This window comes from Musca domestica, unplaced genomic scaffold, assembly GCF_030504385.1.
Source record: "Musca domestica strain aabys unplaced genomic scaffold, Musca_domestica.polishedcontigs.V.1.1 19, whole genome shotgun sequence".
Taxonomy (NCBI): domain Eukaryota; kingdom Metazoa; phylum Arthropoda; class Insecta; order Diptera; family Muscidae; genus Musca; species Musca domestica.
In genome coordinates this window covers 3,940,518-3,955,834 of record NW_026712245.1, presented here as the reverse complement: position 1 = coordinate 3,955,834, position 15,317 = coordinate 3,940,518, and the positions used below count along the sequence as shown (strand labels likewise).

Genomic DNA, 15,317 nt, shown 5'->3' with positions numbered 1-15,317 from the left:
GTGAAAGTATAATAAAAAGAAGAATGCAAAGACTTGTTTAAGACTGTGCGGTATTTTAATTTATTGCCATATTAATTGTTGTCTCAACAGATATACTTAAAGCATTGAGTATTGAAATATTGAATTGTGGAAATATGGATAATATGTGCGATGTGGGGTTTAACGTGGGCCAGCTGATGCTGCCTGGGCTGCCGACATGGGTGGTTTAATGCCCATGAGTTCACACAGCTGATTACGTATGGGTCTGACCTCTACCAGTGGCATGCCCCAATCAGTTTCGGAAAGCAAATTTAAAATTTCATCCATATTCTCTTCGCTTATCTCACAGACATCACCATGCAGGGCCAGGGCCTCGTACAGCTTAGTGGCAGTTCTTTTGCGTATGTGAACATGGGTGAGTCCAAGAAATACTGACATTTTCGAGAGGACTTTTTTGCACAATCTTGGCACCTGTACCAATTGTGAATAGACATTAATGCTGGATACCAATTTATAGAGTTTCTTATGGCCCTTTATTTCCAAATTCAGCAGACGATAAATGTCTTCAGCAAATGTTGACGAGTCATCCAATAATATTGCATTGATGGAACCTGTAAGTAAAAAGAGAAATTGTCATGAAAGTCATCTTAATATCAAATTTGATTCTTTTACCTGATGCAATAACAATATCCAAGAAATTCAACATTGGATATGTCACACGCTCCTTAAGAAGATTTTCCTCAAAATTCATCACAATCTCCCTACACAGTCTTTCAATGTGTCCCGTATGAGATCTCAGGAATTGAAACAATGCTCCCGAAGCATATTTTATAAGAGATTCAGTCAATTGGCCAATACTTGCACTAAGGCCCAACAAAATCCGCTGAGAATATTCGGAGAATTCCAGCAGTGAACAAAACAAGGGGAATGTGTGATCGGCAAACAACCATAGCACTGAATTAACATCTTCGGGGAAAATTTCTTTCAATTTGTCGTGCCGATGAATGTAGGGTACAGGCGGTTCTAAGTGGATCATTTGACAGAGAAGACGACCAGCCAAACCTCTGGTACGATCGATTTTTTCAACAGCTTGTTGCATGAACCCCACAACGATTTGATGAATTTGTTGGGGCTCTAAGATATCCTTGGGACACATTTTTATCAATTCGAAAATTGCTGCAAATAAGTTACTTTATTAAAATTTTATTTATAACAAACAATTAAAATATACCGCTCATAGCTGCTTCTCTAACCCAGGCACCAATATCGCCACGATTATCCAAAGTATATTCATCCATGGCTTTTAAATAGCAATCAATTACCCTTGTGAGATATTTCAAATTAGCAAACGAAACTGAAAATAAATTTCACATTTAAATGAAATATTAACTAAAGTAAATGGTTAATACTTACCTCTGGTATCCTGTTCAAAGCCCACACTTTTCACAAGGTTACACAGTGCCTTGACGCTGTCACGACGTGCTTCACTCCAATCTTGAGTGCTTTGAGCTTCTTGTTCTTTGACGGTTTCGCCCACACAAATGGCTTGATATGGTGTCAACGAGTGTTTTATTAAACTTTCAAGAATGTCATCGAACAGGGGTGTAACCATGAAGAGCGGTAACACACCCAATGCACTTAAATAGCCCATGCGTATATTTTCCTCCTGATCATTGTCGGCACCTTTCAAATAAAACCTAACTATTTCATTGTTGGCCATGCTCCTCTCTGGTGTGTTATAATAAGCATCGCATAGTTTTGAAAAGGCAATAGTTGCAGATTCTCTAATGGGGGCATTTTTACTCAACAGACATTTATCAATAACATCCTGCCATGATTCTAAAGGAGAAATAGTAAAAAATCCTTTACAAAAAAGTCAACATTTTGGGCTTTGCTACCTACCCAAACATTGTGGCGTTGCCGCAACTTTGGCTGTACTGCAGTTGCGGATGAAATCGGTACAACATTGTTTCATCAGTTCGCCACTCATGCCCCGGAAAAGATCACGTTGTAAAAATTTACCAATCACTTCGTTGACATTACAGATTGTTTGATTGGAGAGCAGAGTTTGCTTCTGTTCCAAATCAAACTCCAATTCATGCAAAGCCAAGACAATTTCTCCAATTGCCAAAACACTGCCATGCCTAGTGTTGATATCGATGGAATCAGTCTTTGTAAATAATTTGTCCAACACAACATTTGCCATATATTCCGGAGCCCTGCGTGTCAATTTGTGTAAGGCTTTGGCAGTCAATTCTCTTATGGCCGTATCCCAATGATTTACTTTACGATCTATTAAATGATCGATTAATGGTTTACAATATTCCTCATATTGGGCTATGAAAAAGCTTATATTCAAATAGGAATTTTGTCTCAGGCCAACCGTATAAAAATCTGTTGTGGTGGATATTTCAATGCCATATGGGAAGTTACCAAGACGGCCAACACTTTCTTGGAAAGCAGCAGAGGCTGCTCTGCGACAATTAATTTCGCGATCAAACGAAGCCACTGTTAGTAGACCAGCCGAGACCTGTTGGGCGAAGGGTTTGAAGTCATCGGGATTGTAAGACCTGGCAAATGCCCAACACATGTAACAAGCGGAATCTCGTATATGTTGTCCCACGGACATATACCCTTTCATTTCATCGTAGAACAAAGCTTGCAGTAAAAGTGGTACCAATTCCTTTAGGCGATAAGGCAGCAAGAGACCTCTTTTGGCCAATTCAGCCAAAGCCAAACAGCCACCATGCCAAGCTTCATGTGGTTCCAAAGGATTCAATATGTCAATGACGGAACCAATTACCTCATCGGCCAATTCTTTGGATAAACGATTTGTAACTCGACCAATGCCCTTGGCAGCAGACCAACGTATGTCATTGCCACCACTACGCAGAGCTTGTAAAAGTTCTTCGATGACCTCTTCAATGGAATCGGGTACAGCAATTTCATCGTCCGTGCTCTCTTCTTCAACACTCGGCTGTCCATCATCGGTAGGACTTTGTGCAGCTGTGGTGTTTTGAGCCTGTGATAGATTTGAGGCCAAAGAACGTGTCCCCCTTTTATAACGCCATGTTGCAATGCGCGGCTTCAAATAGACCAGTCCAATCCTTTGGATAATTTTAATGTAACATTTATATTTCAAAAAATCCGAACCATCTTTATACTGGCAGCTTATTATCCATTGGAATAGCTTATCGGCATAGGGCAGTAGATCCTCTCTTTTGCCATGCTTTAATATGGCAGCAATGGCCGCCAGTTGGCCAAATTTTATGTCAACTGTATCCGATTTATGTTGTGACATTACCCATTCCAAAAATCTATCCAAATACAGCTCCTTGATGTCAGCCCTAACAAAATATTTGGCTGCCAAATAAGCAGACATGTTACTGCATGTATCATTTGTGGAGGTATACAATTTGCATAGCTCAAATATGCGTTCCATTTTCGTTTTACTTGGAACACTGTTGGTAATCACTTCACCTTCCGTTCCACCAACATTGATAGCATAGGCATCTAGCCTTGACATATGAAATGGATTCAGTACTAATATGGACATCCACAAGAGAAGCATGTAGCGCGTCTCCCAGTGTTTAAATTCCTTTGGATCTTGTTTCTCCAACAGATCCAAGGCAAACTCCAAATCACTGAGTTCATGGGGTAAGAACTTGACCAACACTTTGTAGGTACGAACTTTGCAAATGATATACAAATACTTGAAGGCAGCATGCATTAAGGGTGTTGGTAAATTGCGATCACGAATTTTCTCCAATAACTTTTGGAGCAACAACTCCAAATGTGGATCCAATAAATGGGGTTGTTCCTGATATCTTTTGGTTAAATATAAACGGTAAGTGAAAAATGAATAAAATTAGGTTCCATTGTATGTGTGCTATGTACCTGGATAGAACTTCCGTATATTGTTCATAGTTTTTTTCAAATCCAGCAGCATCTGTTCCCTGTATCGATTCGATCATTTTCAATACTTGCTCCAGTTCGGTGAAATGTTCCAAGGTATTGCAAGGACCCTCTTCATCTTTGATTTCATCGCATTGCATCATGATGTCTCGTTCTGGGGAACAATTTATGGGTCGGAATTGATTTTTTACCGAAAATTTTGCACAGCCGGTTGAAGTTTTTTGTTAATGAGTGTAGGTTGAAAGAAAAGTTGTTTGAGACTCACAGAGTGCCTTGATGAGTAACGTTAGCTCTTTTTTGTTGTCAGAGAGAGAGAGAGTTGCCAAGATCAAACAAATACCATGAGCCAAACAAATCAATAAACATACACATTATTTTAAAGATATTTTTCAGTATAATTATGGCATTTGATTTAACCATACGTTATGTTTTTATTTCCATGTAAATCTGCCGGAAAACTATCGGGAATAAAAAAGTTTTAAATTTTGTGTTTTTTATTCTTGTATCTTGGCAACTCTATGGGAATCAATTCAAATCAGCTGTTCTTTTGTTGACTAATGTTTATTCGTGGTCGCCACAGCACAGCTTGGAATTTTGTTGAAAGGAAACGCTAACTACAGAAGCAAAAACCATGACGTTACCCGAGTTCTTTGGCTGTTCCATGATTGCCTTTGGCCCACCGTTTGCACTGTTCGTATTTACAATTGCCAGAAAACCAATACGTGTAATAATGGTCATAATGGCAGCCTTCTTTTGGTTGCTATCACTGCTGGCATCGTCGCTGCTGTGGTATGCGGTTGTACCCTTGAGGGGTGTATTGGCCTTTGGAGCTGTTTTTTCGGTACTCTTTCAAGAGTATTTCCGTTATTTGCTTTATTTACTGCTGAGAAAATTTGAAGAAGGTCTGGAGGCTGTGGCCGATGACAGGACACTGGTGGATAACAAACATGTGTTGGCATATGTTTCCGGTTTTGGATTCGGTATAATATCGGCAATGTTCTCTCTGGTCAATGTTTTGGCTGATTTGGTAAGTGAATAGGACATGTAATGACCAATTTCATATTTATCTGAGTACATTTCCCCCTCACAGACTGGACCCGGAACATTGGGTCTGAACGGTGGTTCCGAAAGCTTCTTTACGGTCTCTGCTGCCCAGGCTTTATCCATATGTTTGCTACATATTTTCTGGAGTGTAATATTCTTTAATGCCTTCGACACAACCAACTACATTCATGTGTCCTATGTTGTTGGTTCGCATTTATTTGTCAGTCTCATTACCCTGTTAAATGCCCAACAATTGTATGCTGCATCCCTAACAATCAACTTCATTGTAACTGTGGTCTCCGGCATTTTGGCATTCAGCGTTGCTGGTGGTACTGTACGGTCATTTAAACGTTTCATCTCCTGCCAATAATCCGCAAAAGACTTAATCACTACTCATCCTATATACCCACATATACATTCTATACTCCAGACTATGTAGTTTTAGTTGATAACAAAAGACAATTGATAATTATATTTGTATTTAATTCCTAGAATATATTTTATTAAATCTCACGTACAAAAGAAAAAAGTGAACAATTCATCTATGGGAAATATTGTGCTTTGCGCACGGTGATGCCATAATCGGCTAAAGCTGGGGCCAAGTCTTCCATGGTCATGGTGTATTTAGTTGGTTTTAGCATTTTAGAGCCACCATTTTGATTATTGGACCGGGTCTTACAATGCTGTAGGGCGTCATTTGCAACATCGGAAATAAATTTTTGTGTTGCCACAGATATTAGACGCACAATACGTGGATCGTTGGTATCAAAGCCGGCCGAATTTAGGTAAAAAGATGTAACTGCATCTGGTATTGTGGGAACATAATCTTCCAGTTGCAGCATAAAATCACTTAGTTGAGAAGTCTGAAATAAATGGACTTTGAGATATGGATTGAAATAGCATAGTTATATATATTTGTACCTCTTGACCTGGAGCCGATGCTGTTGCAGACGGATGATTTGGTCCATTGCTGGCGGATGTAGCATTCGCGGGACGAAATATTCCAAAGTTTGTGCCAATCATCTTCTAAGCCTTTCGTTTGTTTTCTCTGTGGATGTTGTTGCTGCTTTGAGTGTGCTATATTGTTGTTTCTGTAATTCATTTCACCTGTTTTGGAACAGTGTTGCCAGAACTCGTTATTTATAAAACACCAATGTAATGCTAGGAACACAATTGGAGCGAACGACGAATTTTTTCGCGGCGTATGTTCGTCGTCAAAAATAAAACACATATGTGTATATGGAAGTGCACACAATCACGGCACCGGCGAAAATTTCGTCGGTCGCCGCGAACTCAATTAGCTTTATTTCTATTTCATACGCCGGCGACCGGCGAACAAAACAGTACAAGGTGGCCATACTTGTACGAATTTTATGTGTTTTAGTAAATAAAGTTACTTTTTACTTTAAAATTTGTTATGGTCACTCTACTATCTGTTACTCGTATAAAAAAAACATAATTAATTTGTTTATTTATTTGTGTACTTGCGCCTGAGTGAAGATGGATATCAGTGAATTTATAATAGAGAAGATGGACATAAGTGAAATTATAATAGAGAACGTAAAGAATTATGTGTTCTTGTATAATTCATTGTAGTCAACAAATGAGCAAAAAGTAAACAACTTCATCAGCTGTTTTATAATTTCGTCGGTATTGTGTTCCATACGACGAATTTTCGCGGCTCATTTTGTCGCCGCGTAGGGCGAAATTCGTCGTTCGCTCCAATTGTGTTCCTAGCATAAATTGCTAAAAAATATGCCATGTTCAGACTGGCGTCTGAAATCGGCTGGAACTTGCAATTAACAACAAACTTTTAGAAAGCACCAAAAATTAATCATTTATACGTTTTGTTTTGGCAGTTTCAGACTTAGAGTACGTTAAGGCTACTAAATTCACTCGATTTGATATGTAAATTTCATAACGTCTTCGTAAGTTGACGCATACGTTATGGAATTGACATTTTAGATCGATTGGATTTCGTAAATTACGGAATTCCACTAGTTTTTCGATATTTAAAGGTAAAATAGATAAAAATTTTTCTCTAAGTGCTTCTGCCAATTTTGTGTATGTATGTATATTTTTAAAATCAATGAATGGAAGAATGTTTGTCTTCGTCTTGGTATATCAATTACTCATAACTCGTTGCCTACCCATTTTAATATTGCTACTGATTCTGTTTCTCTTATTGATTTTTTTGCCTGCAGTCACCTCTGTTCTCTTATCTCCTCTGATCAAGTCCAATGTCCTTCTATTTCCCACCATTCTTTAATTTTTGGTATCACTAATATAAATTTGACATCAGCAGAACATTTTTTTGAATTTCGGAACTATAATGATATAAATTGGGACGGTCTGCTTGATTATCTCGTCAATGTTGACTTTAGTAGTTTATATAGTACATCTGATATTAATTTACAGCTTTCGTTTCTCCAGTTGCTTATTGCTAATCTTTTTTCATATGTTCCTATCGTTAGAAAGCGTGTTGTACATTCCTTGGATCCGTGGCTGAAATGTAAATCTATAATACTGGCGATCTCTTTGCGTGATATGGCGTACAAAAATTATTTAAAATTTCCTACGCTGCAAAATATGGCGGTGTATCGAACCCTCAGAAACAAAGCTAAGTCTATTCTTAGAAAGGAACGTAAAAAATATTATGAACAAATTTTCAATGGACTAAATGCTACTCATCTCTGGAGACAACTTCATGCCGGTGGTATCGTTGACAATGACGTCAACCTCTCAACTGACTTTGATGTTAATGTTTTGAATGAATATTTTACTCAAGAAAATGGTGTTGGCAATGTTATTGTTGATTTTCCAGATATTGATAGACAATGTCATACATTTTCTTTTAATTGTGTTTTCAAGATAGATGTATTTGAAGCCTTTCAGCAGGTCAAATCGAAGTCTGTAGGTGTTGATGGAGTACCCATTAAATTTTTGAAATTAATCTATCCATATATTTCTAGACATTTCACCTATATTTTTAATACAATGTTTACAACATCGACCTTCCCGAATGACTGGAAAATTGCTAGGGTTTTCCCTATTTCCAAAAATAAAGGAAGGAACACTATTGAGAATTTGAGACCTATAAGTATACTACCGTCGCTTTCTAAAGTTGCCGAACATCTCATAAGGCTGCAGATTCAATCATTTATAGATGACAATAAATTTTTGATTAATTATCAATATGGATTTAGGCGTGGTCTCAGCACTACTTCACTTTTAGTAGACTTAACTGACTTGATTAGAGAGACAATTGATGGACGTGATAGTGGTGTTCTTGTTGCGCTGGATATTTCGAAAGCATTCGATTGTGTGGATCATTCAATGCTGATTGAGAAACTGTTCTCATTATATGCATTTGACAGTAATTCTTGTAAATTAATTGCTTCATATTTATCTGGACGTTCTCAATATGTTTCATATAATGGCGAGGCATCCAGCTTACGTAATATTTACAGCGGGGTACCTCAAGGTTCAATTTTAGGTCCGCTTCTTTTTGTTTTATATGTCAATGACATTAGTAGCATTCTAACTAATTGCGACTGTCATCCGTTTATGTATGCGGACGACATTCATTTATTTTTTAAAGGTCAATCAGACTTTCAACTAGAGAATACCATAAATACAACATTAGGTAATATTTCACGTTGGTTGAGAAATAATAATCTAGTAGTAAATGTTTCTAAGACAAAAGCAATGACATTTGGTTCACCTTGCCGACTGAATAGCGGTATTAATATACAGGTTAATGGTGTAGCGGTGGATTTTGTTGACCGCATAAATTGTTTAGGTGTTGTTCTTGATGCCAAGCTTGATTTTTCTTTGCATATTGATGCACTGTACCCCAAAGTTATAAATATGCTCCGAAAATTACACTCAACTGATTTCTATTTGCCCTTATTTGTAAAGAGAAATCTTGCTCATTCTATGTTATTTTCGGTAATTTCCTACTGTATTGAAGTGATTTCTGGTACAACACATGAGTATTTAATGAAATTAGAAAAACTTTTTAACATCATTGTAAGATATGTTTATAATTTGCGTCGTTTTGACCATATTTCTGCGCATGCAGTCCTCTTTTTAGGAGTGTCATTCTCTACTTTTGTTAAACAACGCGTGGTTTCATTTCTATATAAATGTATCTGTTTAAATCTTCCTGGTTTTCAGCGAGATCGGCTAGTGTTCTCTCGGTCTACTAGGAATACGCAAATAATTTTCCCTCATTTTTCTACGTCTCTATATGAAAGATCTTTCATAGTTCGTTCCGCACGAATCTGGAATCAGCTTCCAGCTGAGCTACGACAATTCTCGTTTTCCCGCGGTGTTTTTCGCCGCATGTTTGAAAACTTTGTAGAGGCAAATGGAGGTTAACAATTTGTTTTTTAATGATATTGACGATACTGTATCGTTTGATTAAATATTGTTTTTTTTATTACCAGCAATAGACTTAAATTTATTTTCATTGGCTGGGGAGCCTTTTTGTCCATATTTTACATATGATTTCTTAGGTTACTTTAAGATACACTATGTAATATTTTTAAGATGTTTTTTTTTTTTTATTTTGGAGTACACTTTTGTAGTTTTGATAGTTGTGATACTTATTGGCCTAATGGCTTTTTCATTGCAACATATAAATAAATAAATGAAATGAAATAAATGAAACCTAAATTGCGGGGCGCGCATTAATAATATTAACCAGATTTGCCATGGAATTGAAAGTTTGAACACTTAGGAACATATTATTGACAGAACATCGAGGCATTTCATTAATCTTTCGCGCTACTGGACTCATTGTAGAAATGAAAACAAAATCAAATAAATAAAAACCACCTGTTGCCTATAATTGACAGGAAGCGGGCATAGCCTCAATGCTGTATTTCTGTAGTTTTACGAAGCTGTTTGTACCATGAGTTTTTTCTTGGTAAAATTAAGAAGGTAATGTCGTGCCACAATATTTTCACAATTTTGTAGTCATCAAAATCAAAGTAGTCACTAAGACCTACCGTTAGATACCAATGTTGTCAAGTTTCATTTTATTTTTATATGTCGGTAAGTTTTTTTATTGTCGGTAAGTCAAAGAATGAGTTGGATAACCCCACTACAGAACTGTGTTTTTTTAATTTCATGAACCGGCCAAATACAGCTGATATAGTCAAAAGTGGATGTACTTAGTAGAATTACATATTTTTAGGTTCCTAAAACACGTGTAGTTTCATGAAATAAATATACCATGGTAGAAGAATACAGGTAGACACATCAACGCTTGGAAGCATTGATATGTCAAAACATTTTAAATAATTCTTCAAAAATAAGTAGATTTTTGTAAGTTATCTTATACGACACCATTTGGAAATTGTTATGATATGCATTTTTCAACAATATTTACAAATTTGAATAAGTTTTCATTCCAAAATTGCAATTCCATAATTGGTTTGACAGTCCCAGCAGCCGTGGTGATGCGACTACCTGTATTATTCTACCATGATGAGTAGTTTCATGAAATGATAATTCTGAAACTGTTAAAAAATATATGATTTAATGACATCACTCGTGTGTACAACCCGACTTATTTCTAAAACGAGTGAGTAAACGACCACACCTTTCTATCCCTACTTTCTCAGCTGATTGTGTTTACGTATTCCGTCGGCCATTTTGCATCACATCCCTTCGTAAACAATGTAGCATTTCGTTTTCAGTTTATTTTTATTGACATTCTTTTTTGCCTTTCTCATTTGTTTTATTTGGAACGTTTTTAAATTAGTTCGGTGCAACTCTTGGTAAAACATATTGGAAAAGAAATAAATTTCTGGACAGACTGCTATAAGGAAAAAGGGCAAATAAATAATTTTCTATAGGATGGTAGTTAGCAACGATGAAGAAGTCGAATCCACTGAGTATGTAGTTGACGATGTAGAACCAGCCCCGGGAGAGGCATTGGGAGAACTACTAATGCATTTGGAAGATTATACACCAACAGTGAGTATTTGAGTATTGAAGGTCCTTACTGAAAATAAAGACGAACAAAGCCTTCAATTAATCTTGTTTGTAGATCCATATTTCTTATCGTCTTCGATGCAGAATTAGCACTATTTTCAAAAAAATTCATATTTTAATGAATGGATCAGCCAAGTTTTAGATATAATCGACCTCGATTTATGCCAAAATGAGTCAAAATGGTTTTCATGGTAGCATTGTAAAAAGTTTGAAAGTCTATTTTTAAATGTTTTTTTTTTAATAATTTATTTTTTTTTTTAAATTTAAATGTCTCTTTTGTATCCCAATAACATAGGTACCCGATGCTGTGGCCGAACAATATTTGCATATGGCTGGATTTGAAGCGGTAGATCCCCGCATTGTTCGCATCATCTCAGTCACTGCACAAAAATTCATTTCTGACATTGCCAATGATGCCCTGCAACATTGTAAGACACGCAGCAATAGTCAACATTCTGGAAGTCATGGATCGAATAAGGTAATTATCTCAGAGATCTTATTAAAATACGCTATTAATTGTTACTTTGGTTTTAGGACAAAAAATCGAATAAAGATCGTAAATATACTCTGGCCATAGAGGATTTGACACCAGCATTGGCCGATCATGGCATTACTATGCGAAAGCCACAATATTTTGTTTAAATTACTATAAAAGGAAAACTTGAGATTAAATGAGACGAAATATGAATAAAAAGTATGCATAGAAATAACCTTATATGTAAAACGGTAATAAAAAACCTTGATTGTAATTTTAGACTAGCGGGTACTTGGTTTGAAAAATGTCTCCAGGCGTTCTTTTTGAGAAAGAAATTTATTTTTCAAAACGGTAATAAAAAACCTTGATTGTAATTTTAGGCCAGCGGGATTATACTTTTAAAACATAGTCTTTGTGCATTTGATTGTAACATGGAAAAGGAAGCGTGATAGACCCATAATTACTTTTGAGGATCTTTGTAGAATTACTTTCTGAGTCGATTAAGGCATGTCAGTCTGTCTGTCCGCTCGTCCATGTATTCTTGTGAACAAACTGCTGGTCGCATTTTTTATCCGATTGAGATGAAATTTTGCAAACAATATTTGTTTGTCCCAAGGACGAACCCTATTGAAGTTGATGATAATCGGATCAGATTTAGATATAGCTCCCATATATCTTCAACCGATTTCGGGTTAATTGTGCACCAAATGGTCAATATAAGTCCAAATGACAATGGTCAATATAAGCCCAACTAATTCAATCTAGCAGCAAGTTAATCAAATGTGGAGAAAATCGGTTCAGATATAACAAATCTCCCATAGATTTGCATCATCCGATTTGGGGTTTTAAGTCCCTCACATGCGTAATATGCACTCCCGAAGAATGATATTTGGAACCGGACATCAGATACTGCTCGAAAATACCTCTGGAAAATTTTATCGAGATCGGTTCAGATTAGGATATAGCTCCCATATATATCCTCAACCGATTGAGGGTTAATTGTGCATCAAATGTCTAATATCAGGCCAAATGGATTGAATTTCGCAATATCCGACCGAATTCAGTTTAGAAGCAAGTACATTATATTTGGTGAAAATCGGTTCAGATATAGATATAGCAACCATATATTTGTTTCAACTGATTTGGTGTTTAAGTCCCTCACATATATTTCCTCAATCCGATTTCAAGTTTATTGTGCAAATAATGGGTATTACCAGGCCAAATGGAGTGAATTTCAGGACGTACGTTTCCATTTTGTGCAACTCGGATATATATTTTTATACCCTCCACCATACTATGGAGGGTATATTCATTTTGTCATTCCGTTTGTAACTCATCGAAATAATGATCTTAGACCCAGCAAAGTATATATATTCTTGATCAGCGTAAAATTCTAAGACGATTTAGCCATGTCCGTCTGTCTGTCTTTCCGTCTGTCCGTCTGTCTGTCTGTTGTAATCACGTTATCTTTCGAACGAATTGAGAAAAAGGGGTGAAAATTTGCACACATGTCTATTTTGCCAGTAGAAAGGTTAAGTTCGTAAATGGCATCTTCCGATATTCGATATTTTGATGATATTAGCGACTGTTTTCACCGGAATTGTTTCGAATTTGGTATTTGAAGTTCGTAATGGATACTACAGCCTATGACAGAAAATTGTCTGTGCAGGTCCACGTTTTGGTATAGCCCCCCATATAATGGTACCTGCCCATATTCGGAATTTTTAAGATTTAAGCGACATTATTCACCGGAATTGTTTCAAATTATGTATTTGAAGTTCGAAATGGATACTATAGTCTATGAAGGAAAATTGTCTGTGCAGTTCCACGCTTGGTATAGCGCTCATATAATGGTACTTCCCTATATTCGGTATTTTGATTATTTTAGCTACATTATTCACTGATCTGTTTTAAGTTTCGCATTTGAATATTGTAATGGCTTATGACAAAAGTTGCCTATGCAGGTCCACGTCGTCGTATCCACCCTAATATATTACGGCTACATTCGGTATTTTTAAGATTTTATAAGAATTTTTATCGGATTTTATTTTTTTTTTTTGAAAATTACAAATTCATTCCAAATGGTGAATTCATTCCAAATGGTGGAGGGTATTCAAAGTTCGGCCAGGTCAAACTTACAGCATTTTTACTTCTTTATTATAAAATCTATTGCAGTGTGGAATAACTCAAGGTTTTCCACTTATAGACGACTTCCAAAAAATGTATATGTATAGAAGGGATCTAATAGGCCTTCGGTCAATAAAATATTGTTTTTTATATAGAAACAATATTCAATAGATCTTTAGGAAGTCTTATATTCATATACGACTTTAAGGGTCTGTTTGTGTATGGCGATCAGAATATAAATAGGAAAGATAAAAACCATTCCAAATAATTTTTTCATATTTTAACATTTTTAAATTGAAATCCATAATTTTCAATCCCATCTGTATGGTGTTTTTCATTCGCAATCGTCATACAAAAACTAGTCATAAGAAAAAAATAGAATTTGGTTAAAATGCCAATAGAGAACTTTGATTGTAACTTTGGTCGACAATAATAGGTTGATTTAAATCAATAGTCATCGTGCTCAAACGCCAGTAGATTATCTTTTTGATAACAATAAATTAAGTAGGCTAAGTATTAAAGACTTTCCATCAACAAATTTCTTTTGTTCACCGAAAATACGTTGCCTTGTTGTTGGTTTTTTTGGTGTAGGTATTACCAAAAACAATATATTTTTTTGATAACCCATTTAAAAATATTTATCTATAGCCATGTTTTCATTAATTGATTTTTATAACTTATTTTCATTATTTCGATTTAACCTTTTGCCTCAAGCTTTTGAAGTAAACTTTTTTTTCAAATAATAAGTAGAATGACTCAAAAATGGCCATTCTATGTGCTCTATAAGAAATTCACCTTTTTTCTAAAAGAGAACGACTTTTTTAACAAATCTTTAATCCACTTGGGTGTGAAAACGTTTGTGCTGCAGCTCAGTGATTACCTTTTCTTAACTAATCTAACAATTGCACTCTAAATGCACTTGGTTACACATGTCACCACCCAATAAATATGTGAAAATGGAACAGTAGCAATGTAAGTATTTGTGTATATTTCAAAGACCTTTCGGTCGTGTAGGCACGAAAATTCATCTGATTAGTTTAGATTGGAAAAGAAATACGAAATTTTGATTGTAGTTGTTGGCGTTTTGGGGACAAGAAAAAAAGATAGAGGTCTCTTGTGTAAATTGATTTTATTATCACAAGTGAATCTAATGAATATGATCTATTTTTTGATCTACACCAAAGAAAAGTGACAACAACAGAGTGACAATTTCGAAGATCTAAAAATATTGTAAAAGTTTAAGAAGAAGAAATGAATGAAAATGGAAGAGTTAAATGCTGATGAATTTAAATAATTATATTATGTTTTAATAATAAATAAATAAAATAAATAATTATATTATTATATATTGAAATTAACGAATTTTCAGAAGGAAGATAAATTTTCATTCCATATAAAAAATATATGTTTTGTAAAAAGGCATTGGCACTTCCTGATATTCGATATTTTGATAAAAATTGGTATTTGCAGTTCATAATGGGTTATAGCCCGTTGGAAAAATATGGAATATTTACTTCCACGTTATCCTAAAGGGCATTTCTATACCCACCGATATTCGGTATTTTGATAATCCTAGTCACATTTACCTACAGGGTGAGATAAAAAACTGCAACAAAGTCAAACGCCACAATTTTTAATTTTTTTTTTTAATTTTATTGAATGAAAGCAAGCAATGTCGGAAATAGCATTAAATTTTAGAATAAGTTTAGATTTGTTCGAATTGATCACCTTTGGCAAGAATTATGGCCTTCAAACGACCAATGAAACCGTC

General features: G+C 35.5%; 4 protein-coding genes across 4 annotated transcripts; 2 read left to right on the top strand and 2 right to left on the bottom strand.

Annotated features, from left to right (window-relative positions):
• Window positions 1-30: 30 nt before the first annotated feature.
• On the bottom strand, window positions 31-4,185 carry LOC101889446 (tubulin-specific chaperone D). Its single transcript, XM_005191026.4, has 6 exons — window positions 3,877-4,185; window positions 1,882-3,806; window positions 1,393-1,818; window positions 1,211-1,333; window positions 652-1,155; window positions 31-590 (listed from the first exon to the last, which is right to left on the bottom strand). Exons 1-6 carry the CDS (start codon window positions 4,035-4,037, stop codon window positions 160-162), a joined length of 3,570 nt encoding a protein of 1,189 aa, XP_005191083.2. The 5' UTR covers window positions 4,038-4,185; the 3' UTR covers window positions 31-159.
• Window positions 4,186-4,431: 246 nt separating this feature from the next.
• On the top strand, window positions 4,432-5,467 carry LOC101889613 (gamma-secretase subunit Aph-1). The gene is made up of 2 exons (XM_005191027.4): window positions 4,432-4,921; window positions 4,985-5,467. The coding sequence occupies exons 1-2, from the start codon at window positions 4,526-4,528 to the stop codon at window positions 5,306-5,308; spliced, it is 720 nt and encodes a 239-aa protein (XP_005191084.1). The 5' UTR covers window positions 4,432-4,525; the 3' UTR covers window positions 5,309-5,467.
• On the bottom strand, window positions 5,408-6,035 carry LOC101889782 (transcription initiation factor TFIID subunit 10b). Its single transcript, XM_005191028.4, has 2 exons — window positions 5,860-6,035; window positions 5,408-5,801 (listed from the first exon to the last, which is right to left on the bottom strand). Exons 1-2 carry the CDS (start codon window positions 5,959-5,961, stop codon window positions 5,481-5,483), a joined length of 423 nt encoding a protein of 140 aa, XP_005191085.1. The 5' UTR covers window positions 5,962-6,035; the 3' UTR covers window positions 5,408-5,480.
• Window positions 6,036-10,717: 4,682 nt separating this feature from the next.
• On the top strand, window positions 10,718-11,654 carry LOC101898393 (transcription initiation factor TFIID subunit 10-like). Its single transcript, XM_005190192.4, has 3 exons — window positions 10,718-10,926; window positions 11,240-11,422; window positions 11,479-11,654. The coding sequence occupies exons 1-3, from the start codon at window positions 10,807-10,809 to the stop codon at window positions 11,584-11,586; spliced, it is 411 nt and encodes a 136-aa protein (XP_005190249.1). The 5' UTR covers window positions 10,718-10,806; the 3' UTR covers window positions 11,587-11,654.
• The last annotated feature ends 3,663 nt before the right edge of the window (window positions 11,655-15,317 follow it).